The sequence below is a fragment of the Leuciscus leuciscus genome, assembly GCF_965113295.1.
Source record: "Leuciscus leuciscus genome assembly, chromosome: 16".
NCBI classification, from domain to species: domain Eukaryota; kingdom Metazoa; phylum Chordata; class Actinopteri; order Cypriniformes; family Leuciscidae; genus Leuciscus; species Leuciscus leuciscus.
The window spans coordinates 19,587,430-19,608,788 of NC_138740.1; the positions used below are offsets into that span (position 1 = coordinate 19,587,430).

A 21,359-nucleotide genomic window follows, 5' to 3' on the forward strand; every position below is an offset into this window, starting at 1 on the left:
TGAATGAATGATTCAATAAAAAATAAATATTTCAACAGTTACTAGTCGCTACCAGGTGGCGTAATAATGTAATCGGTACAATCGTTTTTTTGAAGCGCCATGTTACTCTCTAAAGGTGATTTACTGTATTTTGATTGCTTCTGTAGACATCAGTGTTTATATCCGAACTATAAACTTTTATCCAGGTTCTTCTGTGATAATATGAATATATATAACACAGAAATAATGATACTGTGTGTGGTTGAAAAGGCTGTTTGGGAAGCTGTTTCATACCTATACATGACAACTGCTCTCTCTGGCTCAGCAGCAGCACCAACAATACAGATCTGAATATTCAGGTGAGATTTTGTCAAAGGTTTATTAGACAAGGGAGAATCGTTGTTGTTTAGGAACGAGATTGTGTGGGGGTTTGAATCGAGATTGCGATATTTTAATGATTAATCGTCCGCATACAGAATAGCATGGGCAGATACTCGTTTCTGAAACTCTTTACTTCATTAATGTTAATGCTATCCAGTATATCATTTTTGGTTTGTCATTGATTTAGTGGCCCTTTAGCCTTTTTGATGAGTCTGGGAGTCTCATAAGACAAAACACAAATTAGAAAGCACTTGTCTAGGAGACACAATGGAGAATGAAAGATTTAAGGGTTTTTCTTCTCAATTTGAAGAAGCAAATTTGTGCGAAGTGACAGCATTTTAACAAATCGTTTGTTCCTTCTGACTCAGTGTGAGAGTCCACCAAAAGACGTCACGGCACAGTCAGACGGAGTGAGTGAGAGAAAGACAGAGAGCGAGAGAGAAAGACACACAACGCAGAAGCATCATCTGAACATAATGCATCTTCCACAAGAACATAATGTCCCTATTTGTCCCCATCTTCGCCTTCTCCCAAGACTCTAGAGGGCTGAGACGCACTCTAACAGCATCCTGAAAGACAGAAAGATTACAAGATAGACAGGCAGTTTGTGTAAATAAGAACAATAATGAGATGGTCCAGAGCACAACGTGTGGCCTATCGGAGTGAGAAGAAACTTAATAGGAAGAATAGACAAGAGAGAAACAGGAGAATGTGTGAAATGCCTAATGAACAACGGTCTCCGTAGGGAGGAATGGAGAGCAAAATGAATAGAGAGAGAAAGAGAGTGGTTCAAGGGTGAGATGGAAAACAGCAGCTTAGCTCTTCATTTCACAAGATGTTGGACTGTGGTGTATGTTGCCGAGCAACAGCCAGTGACTACTGAAGTGTGGCCGGTTCAGACACAGTATACACTGTGATTTGGGACTAAATCTCCAATGTACAGGTCTTCAGCAGCTCTTTCCTTCTACCATAAACACACCAAAATATTTCATTCTGGAGCTAATAAACAATAAATCACGGTGCGCTATGGCAAAAAAAAAAAGAAAAAAAAAAAGGAGAAAGGCGTCCTGCTTTTTGTCACGGTTCCCTGTGTCTCTGTTTCATGGACTCTTATTTTGATATTCTGTTGTCTTTCTGTGCCTGTGTTCTCTTCCTGTGGTTTAGTTAGTTTCTTTTTCTTTCTATTACCATCTTGTTAGTTTCCATAGCAACCCTTCTTTGTTACCATTATAACTAATCACCTGTCCTTCATTAAGCCCCTTGTCATCTTGTGTATTTATACCCTCAGTTATCATCAGTTCATTTTCTTATATTAATGTTTCAAGCAGGTGTTTGTATTTGATGGTTCCTGATGTTTATTAAATGCGAGTTCATTGTTCTTCAGTGTCATGCCTCACTGTTCGGATTATCACGTCAAGCTGGCGCGTGACACTCTTATACACCTCAGGGGTGTATCATTTACACATTTCTGTCATGACAACTCTCTGAGTGTTTGGCATGGTAATGGAAATGATAATTTTGTTGATGTGTTTGGTCTTGGCGGAATTGATCTGCTACGCTGCTGCTGTTATTATTGTTGCTGCTATAGAGCAAGTACGGGACTTACTACTGCCAATACACATGAGTTACAACACACTGCTGTGAGAAAGACAGACACGCTGCTGCTATACAATACAGCATTCATGAATTACCCATAGCAGATATATACAGGTGGAGCTGGGGAAGGTGAAGGGTTTCTGAAAGCAAGCTGCCAAAGCTACTGCTGACCCAAGTTTTTGAAGGTTGAGCAGCGAGCTCATTGGCTACTGATACAGCAGGAACCAATCATCTGCGCACTATAGAGAATGATGTGATTGCAAACAGATTTGAGTTAAGGACCTCTAAAGCCTGGTTCACACGGGACGATTTTAAAATTGTCGGCCGATTTTCCAAACCTGAGAGACCCCACACACGGGGATAAAAAAATCACGGGTCTAACAGTTTTGGTCGTACAGTGTGTGGTGCGCAGCCACACGGCAAAATCAACACATCACACACGAACCGATTTGACTCCCGAGCATTCCCAGATCAGACGGGAAATCGCGCAAAATACCTCGAGATCAAACGTGACTTCAGAGTAAACAATCATGGCGGACGAAGAGGATGCAGTGGCAATAGTTTGTAGTTTGTTTTTAACCGAAAAAAAAACGTTATCAAAAGAAAAGGCGATGATCTCTGACGTCCACCGGACTTTCTGGTGCGCCATGCCGCCGGCTGTTTTGATTATATTTCCCGGTGTTTCCTCGCGCCTCGTCACCTCGCTTTCTGATTGGCTACACTCCACAGTCCACAGGCTGCGTGCTCGGGGGACACCACACACGAGAAGAAATCGGGCCAAATAAATCCAACATGTTGGATATCCCCGATTTGAGATCGGAGCGGTCCCGACGTCCTTCCGAGCAGACGAGAGCAGCCTTAACACACCACACACGGCAGGAATATCTGATCAGATTATTTTACGATAATCGGAGCATCCTTAAGATTGTCGGAAGGGGTGAATCGGGGCTAAAATCGGCCTAATTATCCTGCCGTGTGAACCAGGCTTTAGCCTGCACCATCTAGAGTTTCATGACAGAAATTTGTATTTACATATAAATAAAAACAAGGTGCACCCAGAGCATAGCATAGTCATCTAGAAGACAATGTACAAAATGAATTACATATAGCTTGAGCTAATTATGCTAAAATGCATAATTCAGTGTTTTAGTATCATTGATATATATATATATATATATATATATATATATATATATATATATATATATTCAGATGATGTTCAGATGCTAAAAATAAATATATATAAAAACAGCACAACTCCCATGGTGTATGATTGCAGAAAAAATATGTTTGTATTGAACATTGATGGTGCAACAGATTTTTTGTGTGAGTAAAAGTGGTTTATTTTATTTAAAAATCTTATAAATGTATGAGGTGGCAAGTTTGGCCTTTTACCCCACACACAGGTATAAGCTCTGTTTCTGTAAGTACACAGCCTTGTACCTTTGTCTTTTTAAACACTGACTTTTTGTCTGACTTTTAAATAAGTTTATGCTTTAAACCAAAGTTTATAATGTTATGATTCACCTCGTAGCTGGCTGGTTTGGTTCATGGGTTATAACTCTCTAACAAATACTTTTTTTTTATGTCTTTTTTTTATCCCTATGGTATAACTGAAAGAGAAAAATACTTCCAAAACCATGGTTGCTGCAAAAGTGGGCGGGCACTTTTGAACTCTATAGAACTGTTCAGTATTAAATGAAATATAATAGCTGAAAATACTGCTAAAAGAAACTGCTCAAACAACCGGTCTTCAGTCCCGAAAACCCATCTAAAACCATCGAACACATCCAATATCTGTCATCTGCCATATTAAAATGATTTTTTTTATTGAGTCACAGTGCATTGTGGGATTTCCATCTAAGCGAAAGATTGATTTGATACAATGCTGTTTTTTGTTCAAAATTAGGCAGAATGGTGTCTTAATTGTTGTCAAGGTATCCAGCTTAGTAAGTTTTGGAACATTTCTCTTCTCACATGTAGAAGTAACCTAGACTAGCACTTTATTTTCGCAAAGTCATTCAAACTTCACTTTCATTAAAAGTGAAATCTTGTCTGTATATCAGACTCCGTGACCGTACATTCCTCTTTGGATGAGTCTATTGTGGTCTCGCCTCATCTTACGTTCATCTTAACAAGCTCCGTTACGGTTGCCTGTCTTCCTGACTGTCTTACATTGTGAAATCTATGGCTCTATTATGTCAAACAGCCAGGTTCTCTCATCCTCTCTCTCTCTCCTCATTTGCTCCTGTGGGAAAGCTCTGGATGCCTGTGACTGACAGTAAACCTTTAGCTGAAACACATAACATCCCTCCTGCATATTGGACAATAATATGGGAATAACCCCTACTTGTGTGTGGCAGAAAATGCACAGCCTTAGCATGTGTCTCTTAGACAATTCATGATTAACCAACAAGCACACCTGGCAGCATGACACTGTCTATGGCTGTCAATGTCCTCATCATGTTAACAGAAGAGCTTCAGCCTTATGCCGAGACTGCACACACACAATTGTGCTTATGCTAACGGAGATGACACATCAAATACACACTGAATTGTCATATGCGTAACTGACCCAGAATCATTTAAAAGATTTTGCATATGCTGATAGAACAAGCCTCATAAAATGGACATACAAAAATCCTGTAAACAGCGCTACTCATTTGAGCCACGCCACAGATACCATTTGTCCGCTAGCCTCAAAAGGCAGCGCGAGCTTACTAGAGCAGATCGCGTTTACTTTTTGATCAGTCTTGATCACGCGACCACTAAACGGCGCTGTGAGATCCAGTGAGAAGCGCTTAAATTTAGCGAAGAACACTAATGTCTCGGTGATTTTAAACCAGATGAAACAGCGCTGACGTTCTCAACAGCACTGACAAATACATTGTGCCATGAACGGTCCAGTTAGAAGGCTTCACCATCATTTATCGCCAAAAAGTTGGCAATAAATCAAAAAGTTGATTTACTTTAGCAACACTAATGCAGCGTTCACACTACCAGCGACAAAGCGACACAATCCCATTCATTTCAATAGTGAGCTGGCGATTTCCCAACAACACGAGCGACAGTGACCGTTTGCGACAGGATGTAGGCGTGTCCAGCGACGCAACAAAGCTGAGATATGTTGAACTTTATGCAAATGAAGAGCAACTTTCGGGAGAGACAACCAATCAGAGTGAAGTCAGTGGAGCGCACATGATCCGTCACCATATCCTGTAGTGGAGTGTTGAGACAAGATGGAGGAGAAGTTTATTTTAGCGGACAGCTAATTTCCTATAATTTATGATATGTCTCTGAGTACATACGGTGGTACTCCTCATGCTGACTCCGAGCTTGAATGGTTTCGTGAACCAAGATAGACCGGCGCTTGTGCTTTCGCCGCAGATAAATAGCCACGATGGCAAAAAGCACTCGCTGTTTCTCGTTCATCTTTAATATCAAGCATTTTATGTACTGATTCCATTTATATTTAGACTTTTTTTACTTCCAAAACGGTCGCACGCATAAAGATTGCCACAAAGAACCGGTAAAAGTAATGATTATGAATGCGTCTAAATGTGTCTAAATACGCTGTGAATGTGAATGTGCATTATACGCTGAGTTTCGGTTCATTTATGAGACGAACTCCAGTTCACTCGCCGGCGCCTCCATGTCGTGATTCTGCTATATTTACTTCTTATTAAATCCAGGCAATTGGTTCATGAAACATTGATTAAAATTAAGATATAATTAATACAAAACGAAATTCAATTTAAAGAAAGGCAGCTGTTCTGTTTGAGGTCTCTGTGAAAGTTTTAAAGCAGTCTTTTAGTGGCGCTTTCAGAGCGCTCACGTCCGAGAACTGACACGTTGTTTTTTTTCCCTCATAAATGCGAACACGAAAAATAAAATAAAATTAATATTATAATGTTTTTTTGTTGGGTCAGACAATGATTACCAAATTTCTCTCTCATATTGCTCCTCATAACCACTGAAAACGGTCAAAAAAATTTAACCAAAAGTCAAATTAATATGGACGGAAGTTAAAAGTGGTGGGTACAAAATGACTCATGACGAAATCTGGTGGGTACGCGTCCCCCCCCCGTCCCCCCCCGCCCCCCCCCGTAATCGACGCCTATGTCTCCAACAACAGATTGCTACTGTCTAATTAGAATTATCATTCATTCTTTTATTAAAATTAGAATTAGAATTATATCTAGGAACTAGGAACACCCACAAGCGTCTTCACAATACAGAGACTAGTGACATACAGCGACAAAGTCACTGGCGGTGTGAACGGGGCTTAATTGGCCGGCCCACATTGTACAGCTGCCCACTGGGAAAACTCCCGTTGCTCCAGATGGCCAGTCCATCCCAGAACTGCACTATGGTATTATGGCAGAAATGTGGCATATTCATCATTGTAGACATGTATTAAAGGAGTAATGGAATATCATTACAGTATGTTTTGTTATTAAGCTATAGCATTTGCGCATTTGTATTTATTCATAACAAGCACCATAGAAACCATATAGTTACATTTTGCCATGGTAGTAGGTGCGATATGCATGCATGGTTTTGTCTGTGGTAACTGGTTACTATGAAATAAATGGATGACCAGTGGTTGAGTCCTAACTCAAATAATAAGAATATTTAAATTTGAAATATCAGGAGTTATTGTTTTTGTTAATGAACATAAATTTATATTTGCATCCCAACTCAAGCTACTGCTACTGTCAACTCAAGCTACTATCAAAAGTGCATTTCTAGGGACAAAACACATAGGTATAATATTACTAATATTGCAGCTTGTACTGCAAACTGTGCAAAAGATACACAACATCAAAGTCAGGCAACACAAACTATAACCCATTAGATATGTTTTTTTCTATTAAGATATTTCTTTTGTTAAGGAAAAAAGACTGAAAAAGGATTTTACTTCAGTTAACTCATGCATATTTTGATGTAGATTTTTTTTTTAAGTATAAATGTTTTGAATATTCTACCTCGGATTTGTGAGATACCTGTTTGACAATAATTTTTCATGTTCTAACAATAAAGGGTAGTTTAAAACCATTAACTGTCTGGTTTCTACAACTTTCACTCAGGAGCAAAAATCTGCCTATAAACCTGAAAGAAATAAAGATTTGTCATTTATTACAATTTGACGCTTCAAAAAGTTCATAAAGAGATCGTAAAACTAATCCATATGAACTGAGCGGTTTAGTCCAAATTTTCTGAAGAGACATGATCGCTTTATACGCTGAACAGATTTAATGTAGGCTTTTATTCATATATAAATATTCATTCTCGTGTTAAGCAGCAAGTTTGAGCTTCCGCAAAAATCAATGAGGTTTGTTCTCTTGTGTCAAACAGGTTCGTTGAGCTTTTGTTCGCTGATCAATGTTTATATGTGTATAAAAGCCTAAATTCAATCTGTTCATCATATAAAGTGATCCAGCCTCTTCTGAAAATTTGAACTAAACCTCTAAATTCATATGGATTCGTTTTTTAACGTTCTCTTTATAAACTTTTTGAGGCGTCAAAGTGGTAGTTGTGTAGCTGTCAATGGAGGGACAGAAATCTCTCAGATTTCATTAAAATATCTTCATTAGTTTTGCGGGTTTGGAACGACATGAGGGTGAGTGATTAATGACGGAATTTCCATTTTCGGGTGTCCCATTACACGTATCCTTTAAAAAGAATGAAAAAATGTGTTCCTTGAAATTAAATGCTAATTGGGTGTCACAGAAAAAATTAAACATATACACTGGTGAATTGTTCCCAATAAGATCAATAACATGTATTTAAAAGATTAATAGGGTTAATTTTCATGTCAACTTGATGGCATAAACGTGATGGCATCATTCAGCCTTTGTAAGCTTGGCCAAATCATCCAAACCCACAATCTCTGCTAGTGAGCAGAAAGCTTTCATTACTCATTCTGCTCGTGACTCGTTTACAATAACTTGTGACACTATTCAGTGAGATTATTCACTTCTCACCATTACCCATTGTCCATGTTTGTGACCTAATATACTGTGTGTACTGCAGACTAACAATGTATCTGTCATCGGCGCAATGTATCTGTATCTGTCATTGTTAACGTCGCACAGCGGATCTTTTATCAATGTACCATTTCAGGTATTTCAGAGGTGACGGAGAGCTGTGAAGCCTGTTAAAAAGAACAGAGAGAAGTGGACATGTTGACAGGACATTATTAATAACTGAAGAAACTGGATTACATAACAGCCTCCTCAGTGTCTACCACATTAACTCTAGCGGGATCAAGCGCGCGGCGTGAAGCAGCGCAGCTAGGAATCACTCCGGACTAGTGATTCAGACTAACGCCCTGCGGTCCCAATGCCGTTGTGTCCGACCTCGGTTGTTGTTTGGATTACAAAAAAGAATACTCATAACTAAATAGATCTGGCATCCAGAATTGGGAGCACTTGCTTCACGAGACTCGACCCAAAACATGAGCACCGCTTGTGTCGAAATGCGTCAGTGGTCCTCGCAAGATGCAGACCTGAAGTGTGCCGAGCCCTTACGTGGTGTTTATGTGCTGTGGCAGCTTGCAGGCCTGAACACAACCCATGCATGAAAAGCCAATATGCTGGAGAAAGGAGAGATGAAAGAGATGGAGTTAGTGTGGCTGCCTGGCCCGGCTGACTGGTATGAGAATGGGGGGGCAGGGGCTGGGCCAGAGCGAGCATGGCGGGCATTAGTAAGGGAAACATGTACAATAAATACATGTTTATAGTGTTTATAATGTTGTAAACATTTTGTTTTTTATTTACCGGTATTTTAAATTATTTTTTAATGTACAGTAATAATAAAATGTATATTTTTTTTTTCAATTTTGACTTGGTGTAATTGAATTATTTCTTATTTTGTTTAATATTTTTTATTAATACTAATCACAATATTAAACAAATAATATTTTATAGTCATACTGAATGGGCCTAAAACAGGGAATGAGGCCTATGAAAATTCAAGTGAAAAGACTGTTCACTTTAGTTACTGAAAGAGTTTTGAGTAGGGGTGTAACGATACACCAATGCCACGGTTCGGTTCATATCACGGTTTTGGAGCCACGGTTCGGTTCGGTTCTGTTTGCTGTGGGGGCAGGGTTCATGGCAGGGCACCAGCAATAATAACGCTAGATTAACTTTAACTTTATTAACTGAACTTTATACAGTGGCTTCAGCCTTTCTTTAGAGCACTTAGCACACCTGAGTTAACTAAAATGAAATAAATGCCTCCACTGACTAGTCAGAAATAAACTGCACACCTGAGTAGGGTTGCCAACTTCAGAAAAGTAAAATGCGGGACAATCGTGGTTCTTTATAGGAAAACAAGGGACACTCAAAATATTTGTACTGCATCGCACAATGTACATCATTTCATTGTCTGCAGACAGTTAAGTATATGTTTAAAAGGTTATCAGACAAACACATTTGTATTGCTTAACCTATTTATGTACAATTTAATTCTAAAAATTATTAAGTCATACAAACAAAATGTCACATTACAAACAAACCACCATTCAAAATAACAGCATTTATCTGAAATAGAAAGCTTTTTTAACATTATACATAGGCCTACAGTTCAAAAGTTTGAGGTTTGTAAGATAATTTTTGGGGGGAAAGAAATTAAAGAAAGTAATTGCCTACTTTTATTCAGCAAGGATGCATTACGTTAATCAAAAGTGACAGTAGCCTACATTTATAGTGTTACACAAGCTTTCTATTTCAAATAAATATCTTATGATCTTTACATTCTTCATAGAATCCTGGGGGGGGGAAAAAACAAACCAGTCTTAAACATTAATAATAATCAGAAATGTTTTGTGAGCATATTATTCCCTCAGGTAGATTACATGTTTTCTTGCGTGGCTGGATGTTGGACTCATGAACAATAATCACGTTGTTTGCATTCGCTAAAATTGATTTGCCGAAATCAAAACGTGGACAGTGAAAAGGAATTACCGTTAGCGCGAGACGAGTCCGGCTTGAAGCGGAAGCGACCAGACGGCAGAGGATTATGTTCGCAAAACAAACAATGATTTGTCTCAAAACGATGATTAAAAAATGCTGTGATATGTCATCATATTGGATGATGACAGGTGTCGGTGATTCGTGATCAGCACTGCTGCTGTTGCTGCTGTATCAGTCAGTGGTTGTGACCGGAGGGTCTTCAATCTCAATATGAGTTGCCATCCTGAAGTGCGTATGTAAACTCTCGAGCGTGATCGATCACCCAAATCACGTGACATGCACTTTATTTAGTAAATAATATTATAATAATATTTAGTAAAACTACAGCTCTTATTAGTTGTTAAAAGTGTACTCATTAATAACTATTTAATCAAATGTCAAGGAAGAAAAAAATAGTTTTGTGACAAAGTGATGTGAGAGTTGGGCCGGGGCAGCAGGGGGCGGGGCGCGTTCGGTTCGACATGAGAGTATCGCGGTTCGAACCGTGGCTGTTGTATCGCGGTTTGTCGGTTCGGTTTGAATATCGTTACACCCCTAGTTTTGAGTTAGGTCTTGTAAAGAGTAAACCCAATAGGGGTTATGCGCAACATACTTCCGGGTTCTACAAAACAGATATAACTACTTCCGGTCGTCAGCTACTGAGGTAAACACAGCGTAAGAATGGCGACCTTTTATAGCCGGTGTTTACAGGAGCTACCCATTCTATCCATTTCAGATGTACATCGTATTGCTAAACGGACTTCCAGAGCCCCGAGTACTCCGTTAGATAAAGGATTTAAGTTTTACGCCTCCTCATTTATTCATGATTATGAAGGTATGTAAGTTAGTATGTAGCTTTTGCTAATGGCACCCGATGTAGAGTTAGCTAACTATCAGTAAGTTAGTTTAGACTTGTATGCTATCATAGTAGTTTAACCTTTTATATTTGCTTGCAGACGATTAAAACAATCAAATGAAGACTGCATTTTATTTTTTTTATACATTTATTTTTTTCTGATACTTAAGCATTCGTGACATTTTAATTAAAACAGAAATAAGATTTGTTTTCTAAAAAAGCGAAAAATAAGTTACCTCAGAGAATCCCTTACTGCTGCAGATGTGTACGGTAGTGCAAACCGGAAATGCTTATACCTGTTTTCCGGTTCGAACGTTGGGCGTTCCGCATAACCCCTATTGTGAACACTAAAACGATGTTTCACACTCATAAATGTCTTTAAAGTAAAAAAAAAAGAAGAAAAAGTTGTTCAGCTTTTTAAAATTAAAGCCCCTCCCCTCACACCAATCATTCTAGAATAATTAATTCCTTCCAAATATAGCTATTCATCTGGTCAACGTTTCTGTGTTTTTTTTGTATCGTAAATATCAATCTCAGAAAACAAAATCTTGCAATGTCCATTTTTTTTTACAATATAGCGCAGCCTTATTTGAAAGGTTTTTTTTTTATTACTTTTTGGATTTGTACACTTTTATTTTGAAAGGAAATCATGGGGAGAAATCATGCAGGCTAGAATAAAACCTGCATCTCCCATATGGTAACATGTGTTGACCATATGCACTGCCCACTAAACTACAGCTCAGACCATTAGAGCTTTTTTGCTGTTTTTTTGTTGTTGTTTGTTTGCTGAAAAATGACAAGAAGAGGGTGGGAAATGATGTGACGTAAGACAGATTCAAACAATGTCGACATGATATAAAGAGCCACAAAGAGCAGACTATAACTTTTGAAATTAACTCAAAAGTGAACCAACATACCCCGAGAAATATTCACTAGCCCAATGCCACGGCCCTGACCAGAAAAATTTACTAAATGTACAATGAGTGAGTACATCATGAATGCATCTTCCAAAATGGGTTTTTGTCTTATCCTGAATCACTGCGTTACACCTAAAATAAGTGTTTATATTCAGACTATTTTATCCCGGGCGGGACGACAACCGCTGCGTAGAAGCACAGTATGACTCGTCATAAACAAATAGAAGTAGCTCCGGCTACAATGTTCTTAAGCAAGACGCATGCAGTTTTGTTTATTGCTAGAGCACCAAAAGAGACATAGACTGCATCTTAAATCACATACTCTCTTGAGTAGTAGGTAGTTATTTTGAATAAGTAATTACTTCGCGACCACTAAAAAAGCATCTTTTATATGTTATGAATGTATGTGTAGTATGAATGTAATCCGGACATACTACATTCGCCATGTTGCCATCATCAGTTGCGCCGCTTCATTGCCATTCACAAATCCTCTCCCGTGGCCTCATGGGATAGTAAAGTGTCCATCGAATGCACACTTCAGGATCTCGCTGGGAGTAGTAGGATATCTGGGTTTTTATGAGTACTGTGAACTTGGACATACTTCTTTTGTCACATACTGTTTGTCACCTACTATATAGTAGGGAAGTATGTGTTTTTGTTTGATATGTGTGTGTGTGTGTGTGTGTGTGTGTGTGTGTGTGTGTGTGTGTGTGTGTGTGTGTGTGTGTGTGTGTGTGTGTGTGTGTGTGTGTTGAAGCAGGACTGCTGTAACAAGCAGACGCTGAGACAGCTCCAGCCTTCATCCACAGACCTGTCATGTATACGTGCAATTTACAAGCGTTCTCATGCGTGTCTCTCCTTCTGTCTCTACTTCTTGTCTTATTTTTCTCCCCCTCTCTCCTATGCCCTGCCTATCTACTTCAGCCTTTCTCTTCACGTTCTTCATATTCCCTTTTGTTGTCCACCTTTCTCCAAGGAAACGTCTTTGTCTTACACCTCTCCAGTCTTCTCACACACACATCCCCCATTCCCTTTTTCAGTTTCCCTTCTCGAAATACCTATTTTAGTCAAAAGGTACACCAAGACCTCAACAAATATTTGTTGGACTAAGTGATAAACAAATACTCTCTGGTGCAACATTGGTGCTGAATGCCACAACAGTCAACATCATAATTTCAACATGAAGCTTAATTGTATTTATTATTCATTTTACATTAACAACTGTTTATGGGGAAAATTCTAATTCATATACAGCAAGAATATGATTAAGAACAAGCCTATAGGAACCTACTGTTTTTATTCAACACTGTCCTTTTACTGAATATTCACATTGGTGTGAATAGGCATTAAGATTGTTCATCCTTTCTTTCATCTTTTCTTCTTTATTCCCTCATCTCCCTCCTCTTCTCCATCTCATCAGTAGACCTTAGGGAAGTGTTGTTATGTAAGAGCCATGTGAACTGAAACATTGCTGCAACCCAATGCTTAAATAATTCACCCACACTACTATATAAAGCCTGCATGTACATATCAGGCAAGCAGATCCCCGACATCCATCTCGTCTCTTTTAATTCTGTCAGTAATTACTCCACCTTACCACCATCCACCCTTGTGCACCTGCCACCATTGCCTCTGAATGGACTCCTTCATCTCTATCAGATTATGCTCATATTTTGCTTTGAGCTTATTGCTTGAACAACAGTTCTGGATGATCACTCAATGAATAGCCCAAGGGATCAGACTAATTCAAAGGAAAAACACAGGCTTATTAACTCATTAAAAATGTATACGATGAATATGGGAAATCGCAACATTGTGGCCAGAGAAGGCTCAATGCTGAGCTATTTGAATCAACCGACAAAGAAACCGAAGCTTAAATGACAGAGCATTTGTTTGGGTGGGTTTAATAAACTCAACCAAAAATGCTATATTGATCATACTAGGGGTTAGTTAAATATTAACTCTAAATATTGACATTGTTTGTTCTGCAAGACATGAATGGTACCTCAAATTATGTTTTATTGATGAGGAGTGATATAACTTTTCTAAGCAATAAGATTCTCGAATTTTGATCCTGGAACAACATTCCTGTCCTAACCCTCTCCCTACCTCTAAATCTAACACTACCCATAACTTATCCCTGAGATGAATAGATGATAGATGAATAAAACTGATGTAGAAGCACCTAACCCTGGTTGTAAGCCTAAACTTGACATAAACTGTTAACATGGCCCTCAAATCTGATTGGTTGATTGGAATGTTGTTCCATGATCAACAAAGATGTTGATCCAGGAACATGTTGTACTTCACCGTTGACCGTTTTTTGTAACTGACTAAAAAATGATGGCCAGTCTTAAAAAAATGAGATGACAAACTGTTAAGACTAGTCTTAGCAGTTTTTGCAACTGGCCACAGAAAATCATAGCAACCGTTTAGTGAATGCCCTAAAAATGAATCTAAGAACATAGCAACTGTAAAGCCTTGGCAACCACCCACAACACCCGAGCATTATAGCAGTGATTAGGGATGCATCAATATTAAAATTCTGGCCAATCCCCATATGATGATAATTAATTTAATGTTATGGCCGATAACCGACAAATGGCAATCATTTATCCAAATGAATTAAAAACAAAACACTAAAAACCAATTATTTAACGACATTCAAGGTAATCTAAATGTACAAATAGAGGAAACTACCATGCACATTTTTGCACAATTAAATATCCAATATCAACCAATACCGATCATTAAAAAATATGTAATATCAGCCAGTAACTGATATGGTTCAAGCATAACTAACATTTGTTTTTTCCCCATAAAATGAAATAATGTAATGTGTTCTTTTAGCTAGAAAATATACTTGCTACACTATGACTTTCAAAGCAAAGTTGGTTGTCACAGTAGAAACAACAGCACAGCTTACTCGGCAACATTTCTTAGCTGTAAGCATGACCATGTCAGGTCAACAGCATTGTAACAACACTAATTGTAGTAATCTCCATATGTCCTAATCAGAACATGACCCAGAGAACCACCTCCGCTAGGTGACTCACCTTTCTGGGTGTCCCGTTTATATCCTGACAATACCTCTTGAGCCCCATGTGGCTCACCAAGCCCCATCAGAACTAACACAGTTAATGTCCTAGAATTGGACTCACTAAAGTAGGCCGTTCTAAGCCTGGCATGTAGGCAACCCAGAACCACGAGTGGGCAAGTGGGCATTCAGAAGCTGAAGCAACACTTGACCTTCCTCTTCTGGGCTTTAAGACACTTTTAAGGCACTGATTGACATGCTGTAAGTTTGAAGTATGCTGTCTTTCTTCTCTGCCTGATAACTACATTAAACTGCTCTGAAACACTATCTACATCAACTTTTAATATTGTGCCTAATTGATTCGATAGAGTCTGTATCAATCAATTTGTTTAAAATGACTTTGCAAGTAAAACAAAATGCTAATTTGACTCATTCACTCTCAGTAGACATTCAAATAGAGAATTAATCTTCAGTCATAGTATTAAGCAGTGTAATTGTGATACATTAGTATTGCTATACCTCAGAATTTTGGTAAATAAGGTAATATTGTAAGTACAGTTGTGTGCCCTTCTGACACATTGTATATAGACATATAGACTAACAATAAAAAAGTGCAGGAAAAACATGCTTCATGTGATCAATGTAAGTTATAAGTCTGATCTCTTTTTGGGGGGTCTGGGTTTGTTTTGCAAGAATCATCTCTTTATATTCACTGAATCTTTATATTGTTATCGTTTTTATATATTATTAATTATTATTAATTACATTAATATTTCATTATATTATGTGTATATATATATATATATATATATATATATATATATATATATATATAAAATAAAGGATATATAATAATGCAGACATAACTTTATTTCAAATTATGGACAATGTGTTCTTTCAATTTTAAGTGAAAATGTAAGACTCAAGAGATTAAATAGATTTCATTGTAATAATAAGGAAGATAATATTAACAAGAGAACTATGTTATTATTATAAAACAATTACTGCATGTAAAAGATGCAGTCCTTATAATATAAATATATTCTATTATAATATATGAATATATAAACACTAAACAAAAATATTAAATAAACTATAGTATTAATTATACTATAATAATAATAATTGTGTAAATTGTAAAGAATTAATACAACCACAGAACAGCCACGATGTTCAGCTTCTGCGTCATGATATCCCAAGTTTGTCTGAACTTATCACCTTTGCAAATCTGTAAATGTTTTTCAGAATGTAAATGAACTGGAGTTTGCATTTGTGAAATATCAAAAGGCCTTATTCATTAGCAAGCATGAAACGAGTTTGAGAATGTTAGCAGTGCGGGTACAATATAATGATTTGGCATATAAAAAGACGAGACGATAAACCAGCATATCAAAACGCTAAATGGAAAGCGCCATAAAATCCATTATGCCAGTGCAGAAATGAAAGGCCTAACTCTAGTTGCACTTAGTAAATGAAACTCTGCAAATGACACACCATGCACTGTTTTATGAAATCCTGCTTCGTCGCTGTGGGGATTCTATGCAGAGACACATTATTTGTTTCTCTACTGTATTTGCAAGCTGCACACTGCTAAATATGAATGCTTAGCTAACCTCATCACTGGGATTTAAGATGTGGTTATTTATTGATGCATTTTGTTGATGATAAAAGCCCTCATTTATACATAAGGGGGAGAGGAGACAGGGGTAGTTCAGAGAATGGCATTACGGCTAAAACGGCCAGATCTAAACTACCTCTATGAGGTAGCCGCTGCGTGGGAGAGGGGGGTCACTGCTATGACTCATTACGTGTGGCAATGACTAATTCAACCTTAACTTTTAGAGAGGTCAGATGACTTATATCAAAGCCGGAGTTTTAATGGCCCTTGTCACAAGATTCTGCATTCAAAGGAAGATAAAAATCAAATGTTCTGCCAAAAATATTCATGTCAACAAATCAGAACTGAATAAGTTAAATGATCTTCAGGGTGATATGTGCGATTATGAACAATACTCAGGCCCTAAATCAGCCTAACATCTCCTTTTATGCTCCACAGAAGAAACTAAAGTCATATGAGTTTTGAATGGTAAATCAGACATCCCACCCGGAAGATGGCACCAAAAAATGAACATTGAATTACAACAGAATATTATATTATAGGCCTATTATTAGGGTGCACAATATAGCGGCCGCCATATTGGTATTGGACGATATATGATCCTTTTTAATGTTATCGACCCGATAAGAAAATTTGGCCGAAATATTAAAGCCGATTAATAATGTATTATTTCCTTCAGCTGAGACACTTTAGATGCGCACTGTTTGCTATGATAGTTTTAAATTGCTTGAAATATGATTGGAATCACTTTGAAAAAATCCAGTTAAGTGCAACATGTGCAGTGCAAGTCTGTCATATGGGCTATAGGAGAGTAAAATTAATTTTAAAACTTACACTGATTCAAACAAGGCTACTGTACTGTATAGGTTTGATTTATTGAAGTATTTGGGACATGGCTTTTAATGGTGAGACTTTTGTTTTTGTAATCAGGCTCTCAAAAATTATATAAAAATGTTGGATTTAAATTTATCGGCCAATATATTGGTTATCGGCTTTCAAATGTAAATAATTATCGGTTATCGGTATCGGCCAAAATGTTCATATCGGTGCATCCCTACCTACTGTTATATTATACGCCTATTATATGATATTATAGTTATCATATTCATTCGCGTAAGCCACGTAACACGAGTTTGTTCCTTCATTAGTATTCGTGCGGCAAATGTGAAAGTGATGTAGTGTAAAATAAAAGCCAAACGCAAGCGGTAACAGAAGACACATTTGAAAAGCATGATAATACCAGGTGAAAACGGTAATATGTTTTGGCTGACCATTTGAGATCAGACCAAAAACACATCTTAATATCAGGTGGAAACAGGGCTTCTCTCACACACACTCGATTTATGGGATATTGTATATAATCAGGGAGCCGCCATCAATATGCGGGAGACTCCAGGACCTTCCGGGAGAAGTGGGATGTCTGTAAATGATGAATGAATTTTCATTTTTGGGTGAACTACTGTATGTCTTTGACACAAGGGGTGTTTAAAGTGTTAATACTCTTTATCAAAACAACACAGTAGAAAACACATTCAAATGTGGCCACATTAGCATGCAAATTAAATTGTTTCAAAAGTTCACAGGCCCACAGATTTTTGCAATTCAAATCAACCAGCTAGGCTGAAGTGTTAATTTGTGCAAAAAAACCACACACAAAAACACACAAGACACAGACCAGCATTGGGGTTTGACTGTTTTGAGGAGGCTGAATACCTCCAGAGTCTGCAATTCTACACAAACCTATTAGTATTATAAAATGTATAATATATCCATCAATGGAGCCAATCGACAAAAGGATCAGACCTCAGAGGAGAAGGGAGAATCCATGATAGTACAAATGTAAAAAGTTATCCATTATCTGTCATGGCAGGGCCAGATGATATCGCATCAATGCAAGCAAACACCCCAAGTAATGCAAATAGATATTTTGAAGAATGTCGGTAACCAAACAGTTGATGGACCCCATTGACTTCCATAGTGGGGGAAAAAAAATACTATGGAAGTCAATGGGGTCCATCAACTGCTTGGTTACCGACATTCTTCAAAATATCTTCTTTTGTGTTCAACAGAACAGAGAAACCCATACAGGTTTAGAACAACACGAGGTTGAGTAAGTGATGACACAATTTTCATTTTTGAGTGAACTATCCCTTTAAAAGAAAATACATGTCTAATTAAATACTCAAGCATTTATGTTTCTTAACTTCGAAGACAGAAATGGATTAAAGGTAGGCCTACATTCCGTAAATTGTTGTTTACATTTATGCTTTTACTCATCCCAATACTACTAGTGGTTTAAGACTGTATGCTGACACCTATTGGCCTGGATGCACTAAGTTTAACTGCTGACCCTACAGAAGCTGTTTGTGTAGCTTTTATTTTTTTCATGTTTCTCTGTGGCCTGGTTTCACAGACAGGGTTTAGATTAAACCAGGATAAAGCCTTAATTCAATTTAAGTAGCTTTTTATAAACATGCCTTAGAGAAGTGTGCATCTTGAGATTGTGCATATTTTAAGATATGTCAGTGCAAGTTGCTTTCAGTAAAAACAGCTCAAACATGCATTTTAGTCTGGGACTAGCCATGTCTGTGAAACCGGGGGGCGGGGGGCATCTGGGGACATCAAATTTGTGTGATTTTAACATGCAAACGAAGCATTCTAGTGCACTCTGACAAGAGAATAAAGGAAAAGACTTCATTTGCTTCAAGTGAAAAAACACATAAATTGAGTGTGCGCGCGCGTGTGTGTGTGTTACGTTAATATTATTTCTCAACCTTTCAAGCCTTTTTAGAAAAAAATTACTGCATGCACCTTCAATTAAACAGAAGTGTAGTTTCTATATAAGACCGGGACGCGTGTATTGAGTCTCTGCTTTTATGTTCCTGTGAGAATATGAATGTGCGATACGTGACCAGTAAATGTAAGAAAATCAATCAGACGCAACGGGGGCGTGACAGTTTCCAGCTCGAATGATTTACCTTCAGACTGGAGGCTTCCCCCTGAAAGCAAACAGCTAAAAACGAACTGAAAACCCTTATTGCTTCATTATCTCTGAAGAATACAGGAAGAGCTGCGTGATGCCACCTAAAATCCTGCTGCATCACCGCCTCCACTGGATCTGCCTTTTTAACACATCTCCCTCTTCCTGCCCGCGACTCAATTAACATCAAACCATCGCAACAATCTCGCATCTCAAAACCATTCAGTCCTAAACATTAATAAATGCGATCGAAACGTCTTGATTAGCTGTGACAACATTTTAAGAAACGGCACATAAATAATGGCACGCCATCCATATTTAACACTGGTCACAAATGAAAGATGCAGGTAGAAGAGAGGGGGGGAAATTATGCACTTACATTTCACTATCCGATCGGTGGAGTTCAAGACCATGTCAGCGTTAGACATCTTCATGGGCAGTGGATGTCTCCAGGCGAATGTGTTTCTCCCTCCTCGCAGAAGAAGCGCTTTATTCTCGGCGTGTTTTCGGTTGGTGCAGTGGCATCACTTGGATGCGTCTACTCCGTGTCTCACCGCCGGATAATGCTGGAGAGGGTGGAGGAGGACGATACTGCTGCTGTTGCTGAGACTGAGACTGTCGTGAGGGGGAGGATGGAGCTGCTGATGGGGTGGGGGCGGTAGAGAGAGAGAGAGAGAGAGAGAGAGAGAGAGAGAGAGAGAGGGGGAGAGAGAGAGAGCGCTCGGGAGATCCTTTCAGCGCGTTGCACCACCCCGACATGGCGAAGCGGGGAACTCCCACGCACGCACCCGGGTGAAGGGGCTGCGTGATGCTGCCATCAGGTGGAGGTGAAGGGCTTTCCCGAGAAGGCGTCGCTCGCTCATCGTCATGACTGATAATCAAGTTGAAATGCAACTCAGGTCTGCTCTGGACGAATGTGTCCCGTATCATGTGTGACATCGTCCCACTATACCATCATTAGGAGTGGTGAGTTTTATTAATATATGATGAAAATAGATTGATAGAACGTTACGGGTAGGTTAGGGGAAAGTTCTGTGATAACCAAAACATTAAAAATACAGAATATTTTAAGGTATGCCTATAGTTACAATGGATGTGGTATATTTTTTTGAAACAAATGTTGTGAATACTTTAAAAACGATCGCGACAATCGTTTCCACCCAAAAAAAAAAGAAAAAAAAAGTTTTAGTTTATCACTGTAAATTATTATTATTATTTTAAGTATAATCAACTTAAATTAGGCTACATTAAAATGACTTAAAGGAACACTCCACCGTTTTTTGAAATAGGGCTTATTCACCTTCTTTCCCACATTTAGATAGGTGGGCAAATGCATTTTTGTCTCAGTGCATGCATTGTTTTAGTTTGACAGGGTCGGCGTGAGCTTAGCTTAGCATAATGAATGGAATCATTTGTTGCCAGCTAGCATGTCCTGAATAAAAGTGATATATAAAAAAAAAACCTACCTAATTACTTCTTGTGGCCTGCGTATTCACAACAAGCACAAATAGCGATGCAGATTAACACTAGGCGATTTCCTAGGCAGATATTGGCTTATATATTAAGGACTATATTAGGGGGAAGCACAGGCGAAGCACTGCTACTTGGGCGTGATATCTCTGCGCCCAAATAGCAGTGCTTCGCCTGTGCTTCCCCCTAATATAGTCCCAAGTCAAAATCTGCATAGGAAATCGCCTAGTGTTAATCTGCATCGCTATTTGTACTTGTTGTGAATACGCAGGCCACAAGAAGTAATTAGGTGGGTTTTTTTATTTTTTATATCACTTTTACTCAGGACATGCTAGCTGGCAACAAAGGATTCCATTCATTATGCTAAGCTAAGCTAGCGCCAACCCTGTCAAACTAAAACAATGCATGCACTGAGACAAAAATGCATTTGCCCACCTATCTAAATGTAGGAAAGAAGGTGAATAAGCCCTATTTCAAAAAACGGTGGAGTGTTCCTTTAAAAAAATGAGTTGAATCTTGTACAACCTTCTCTCTATCGCCTCCATCAGCAGCTCCAAAGTTACA

At 38.3% G+C, this 21,359-nt stretch overlaps 1 protein-coding gene across 2 annotated transcripts in view; it reads right to left on the reverse strand.

The window, feature by feature from the left end:
* Nucleotides 1–19,991, reverse strand: part of ppp3ca (protein phosphatase 3, catalytic subunit, alpha isozyme) — a 59,050-nt gene extending 39,059 nt beyond the window's left edge. The window contains exon 1 of one of the 2 annotated variants that reach the window (XM_082141044.1): nucleotides 19,705–19,991. In XM_082141044.1, the coding sequence (XP_081997170.1) occupies nucleotides 19,705–19,759 (55 nt within the window). In that variant the 5' untranslated portion in view covers nucleotides 19,760–19,991. The remainder of the gene's footprint in view (nucleotides 1–19,704) is intronic. The other variant, XM_082141043.1, reaches the window with a different exon arrangement.
* Nucleotides 19,992–21,359: the final 1,368 nt, after the last annotated feature.